The sequence below is a fragment of the Neodiprion fabricii genome, chromosome 3, assembly GCF_021155785.1.
Source record: "Neodiprion fabricii isolate iyNeoFabr1 chromosome 3, iyNeoFabr1.1, whole genome shotgun sequence".
NCBI classification, from domain to species: Eukaryota; Metazoa; Arthropoda; class Insecta; order Hymenoptera; family Diprionidae; genus Neodiprion; species Neodiprion fabricii.
The window spans coordinates 10,512,045-10,516,662 of NC_060241.1; the positions used below are offsets into that span (position 1 = coordinate 10,512,045).

Sequence of the window (4,618 nt, forward strand, 5' to 3'; positions counted from 1 at the left end):
TCCGAAACTGAGTAGTGGAAAATTACCATTTTTTTTTAAAGAATCGCACAATAGTACTGCATACACGTGCATTTTTATTCGAAAACGGTAAGTGGCGTTTAGCGCCTATAATAAAAAATCTGAGCAAAGTCTATCCGTTCACGTGTTAGGTATAGGCATCGCGTACAAAATAACCGATTTTTAATTGCAATTATCTCACAAACTACGTAGTGGATTGATTTAAAAATTTAGGAATCGCTTCATTAAGGTTGTTTCTACACCATATTGAAATTTCATGCAATCTGTAAGTCGATGAAAAAACAACTCCAGAACTACCTTAAGGAAATTAAAATCGAGAGTTAATTTTTTTCTGAACCAATGTGAACGTGTATTAAGAATTCTATCTTTCCTTTAGCGTGACCCAGAGCTAACGACGTGGACGTAGAAAGTTATGTAGCTCCGCTTTTTTATTTTTTTTTCATTTTTTTTTTTGCTGATTTTCTTTTTTTGTTATCCAAAATTTGTTTTTGCATGAATTTAATGCACATTTTATATTTTAATTACTCTTCATTTTGATTTAATACTTTGTTAATTTATGAATAACTTTCTTTCTTTTTTTTGTGCTGTTCTTTAGTAAAATTCTACTTTTCGGGCCTTTTTGTCAGCAAATACACGAATTAAACTAGAAAAATCCAATTGTTCAGCGATTTCATTTTCAATCGACAGAGTAGCCAGGTTAGAGAGTCTCGATTGAGAGGTTGTTGATCGGAGATACGTTTTTATTAATTTTAGTTCAGAAAAACTGCGTTCTCCACTTGCAACTGTAACCGGAATCGTTGCAAAAATCCGGAATGCAATCCATACATTTGGATAAAGTTCTTGATTATTCCGCTATCGTATAAAGTTGAGAACATTTATACACGCAATATTGTCATCTGGGAGAAAAGGTTGCAAACTAATGAGCTCGTCACAAAGTGCGTCTCCGTCGATATCGGAATTAGAACCAACAGTGAGTTTTTGCTGAAGATTGGCACATAATAGTGCGAGTTGATTTTTTTCCGGAATTATTTTAATGTTGTGTACAAATGACCACGTTTGCGAATAGTCTTTCAATTGCTGAAATCTTTCTTTTAATGACATTAAACCGACGTCCAGCAACTTGTTGAAGAATCCCACTTCGAATTTTTTCTCTGGAGATTCAATCGGCTCATCCGTAGCCATTTCACCATCCTGACGTCTTATACGTCGTAAACGTTTCGCAGGTGCAAACTCTGGTTTGGTTTGAAGCGCTTTTGCGAGATCGCTCGCAGTGAATAAAGCTTTTTTGAATCCGGTTTCTCGGTATTCTTCGAAGAAATTACAACAATTACCGAGCATTTCTGCAGATTTACCGAGATCGATATCTTTGGACTGCAGTGATTTGCTAACAACGTTTATTTGAAACAGAATTTCGTACCAAACCACCAAAGACACAATGAAACTGAAATCTTTCAGTTGCTCTGCTAATGTGCTTGCCTCATGTGAGGTGGTGTGATCGGTTTTTTCTGTTAAGTTAGCCAATGCCAGTAAAGCATCATGAATTTCGCAAATTTGATAACGAACAGATTTTACGCTATTTATTTTGGCTTCCCAACGCGTATCGCTTAGCTTTTTCAAACTGTAGAGCTCCACGTGATCACTAAGTATTTTCCACCGATTCACTGAAGCAGAAAATAGCGTAAATAATCTTTGCAAAAGCCCGAATAACCTTACAGACTTGACTGACGATTTAGCAGCATCACACAGTACAAGATTGTAATTGTGGCAGCCACATGGCACATAAAAAGCCAAGGGATTTAAATCCAAAATTCTTTTTTGCACCCCAAGATTTTTTCCCTTCATATTCGCTCCATTGTCGTACCCCTGACCTCTACAATTCGCTATTTCAAGTCCGTGTTTGTTGAGAATACTTACAATGGCTTCGGTAAGTCCTGCACCTGTTGAATCATTTGCCGGCATGAACTCTATAAAATGCTCTTTGATAGCGACATTGGCATCTGTCAAATCTGCAAATCGAATTGTCAGGGAAAATTGTTCGACGTGACTTATGTCGGGAGTACAGTCCGCTATAATTGAATAATATTTAGCGTTTTTGACTCGCGAAATAATCTCAGACGTAACTTTTTCGCCCATCAGATCAATCAACTCGTTCTGGATATCCTTACCACAATAGTGATCAGAAATGCCGCCTGTTGTTGCCAGCTTCAAATGCTCCTCCATAACAGGATCGAATTCACCCAACGATTGTACCAATCCCAAGAACTTGCCATTGTTTGGTGTGTACAGTTTGTCTGAGCTACCTCTGAAGGCCATGTTATTTCCGGCCAGATAAAGAACAATGTTCATTAAACGAGTCAAAACATTATTCCATCGCAAAGTTTCATGACTAATCAATTTTTGTTCTTCGCAATCAATTGTGTTTCCTCTTTTCAACCTGATTTCTCTCTCAAACCACTGATGGTAGTACTTTTTATGCAGCGCGCTATTTTCGTGCATTTTTAGTATTTCAGACAAATGTTTCCAGTTATCAAAACCTTCGAATGTTAAATTCGATGTCGATTCACTGTTGAAAAGTCGACAGCAAAAACAGAAAACTCGATTTTTCGAAGGTGAATACACAAGCCAACGACGCAAGATTGTCTCATTATTTTGGAGTTTTCTGAAATACTGAGAACTTGTAAAATGACGACCGGATTCATCTTTCGTAAAGTTGGATCGCTGAACCTGCGTCGGACCGACAGTTGTCAAATGGTCAACCATTTTATCATTCCGATTATCCGGCCAGTTCCCTACATCGGATAAATCCACTATTTGTGAATTTGTGTTTTCTAAATCATTTATAAATGACCGACAATCAGAATTCACGTCGCAAGTACCGTGATTATCGTGAGAGAGCTCGGATTCATTAGTTGTCTTATTTTCACCGTACTTGTCTTCGTTTTGGTTTTCGTTCGTTCCGAAAGATTTGGAAGGGTAAGATTTCTCTGCGACGGACTCATGCTCTTTTTGCGATGTCGTTGAAATGTATTTTTCAATGTTCATTAATTTTTTCGATTTGAGAAACTCTTTTTCCTGTTCCCGTTTACGTTTCCGATATTCCGCACCGGAAGGTTTTTTCTTTATCTTTTGATCCGACATTTTTCAAGAAATTAAGAAATCATCATGGAAATAACGTGGAATTGTAGTTAACTCAAAACAGTACAAGAACTATGGAAAAATTCACAATTGTGAATTGCGTAAAAAAATTTGAAAGAGAAATGCAGGAGTATTTTTGAATGGAGAAAAAAAGTAATGCAAGATTTGGGATATTCGAAAAACTATTTTGGAAAGGGCGAAAAGGCGATATCGCGGAGAGTTGTGTCCTCTGTAGCATTCAAAAGGTAAAATGTTAAGTAAACGGTCGGAGCCGTCAGTAGACTCGGTTTTTTCGCTGAATGCCGCTCGAGACGAGAGACCAAGGACCAAGTATACAAATCGGCAACCTCGCGCCCCGCTCTCGAACATTTAGCTATCCCCACCATCCACCACGCGTTCCAGTTTGGTGGGGGGTGGGGGAAGTATCCCACCTCTACCAATCGCTCCCCAAAATTTGGCGCCCTGGGGCGTCGCCCCATCGCGCCCCCCCCCCCCCCCTAACGCCGGCACTGAGTATCTATCGGTAGACATACAGTACAAGCCCTAATAGATTCGTGTAGTCAACTAACCTGCATATCAGAAAATTTTTATAAAAAATTGTCGAGTCATTTGAAATTGACGAAACTACCAGTGTCAAGTTTAAAAATATTTCCCGCATTTGGCGAAACTAGCGTAGGAATCAAAAAACAAATGCTTATTGATATGTGTGTTGAGCATCGAAGAATGACTTATGCATTTTTAGTCGTACCTTGGTTATCTGTCCATGTTATATTGGGAGACGATTGGTTAACATTGAATCAAGTTATATTAGATTATAACACCGGAACTATTGATATTAATGGACTTCGAGATGATAGTAGTGTGGCGGCTTCGCCTCACAAAAATTAAACAGAAAATTACAACCGGACGTGACAAATCCCAAAAATCCCAAATGCATTTAAAAATCCATATTTCTCCTAATCCTTAATTATTGCACCGCAATTATGAACTCCTAAGTACTTAAATGTATTCTCGTTTTTTTTCTCTCAATACACTGTACTCTAGCCTTTACAACCGACGCCGCCGCGCGTCTCCAGTTTTTACAACTCGACCGCCCGCACGCAGATCCAAGTTTTATGACTTGATCGTGCATGCGCAGTTTAGGCACGTTTTCCTAATTACTGGGTTTTCCCCATTTTTTCTGCATGTCATCTCCTTTGTACCTTTTCGTCCTATCACAGACAAGAAATCCCTTCCATCCACCTACTTCCTAACTGTTTCCTCGTGCATAAAACCGATGCACGGACACAGCGCAAGTACAGGACTCGGGGACTCACTCTGACACTCAACAGTGACTGACGTGCACGCTCAACAGTCACCCGCGCTCATCAACTCTGCCAGCGCGTATTCATATATTACATTACATCATTTATTTTCTTTGTAATTTAATCAAGTGTTTTATAATAAATAATTCTTCTGTGTTAAA

General features: G+C 38.7%; 1 protein-coding gene across 1 annotated transcript; it reads right to left on the reverse strand.

Moving 5' to 3' along the window:
- Positions 1–563: 563 nt before the first annotated feature.
- Positions 564–2,331, reverse strand: LOC124177728 (52 kDa repressor of the inhibitor of the protein kinase-like). Its single transcript, XM_046560434.1, is given in 2 exon segments — positions 564–1,679; positions 2,184–2,331. Coding segments are annotated over 2 exon segments (1,218 nt in total). The 3' UTR covers positions 564–609.
- Between the last annotated feature and the right edge of the window lie 2,287 nt (positions 2,332–4,618).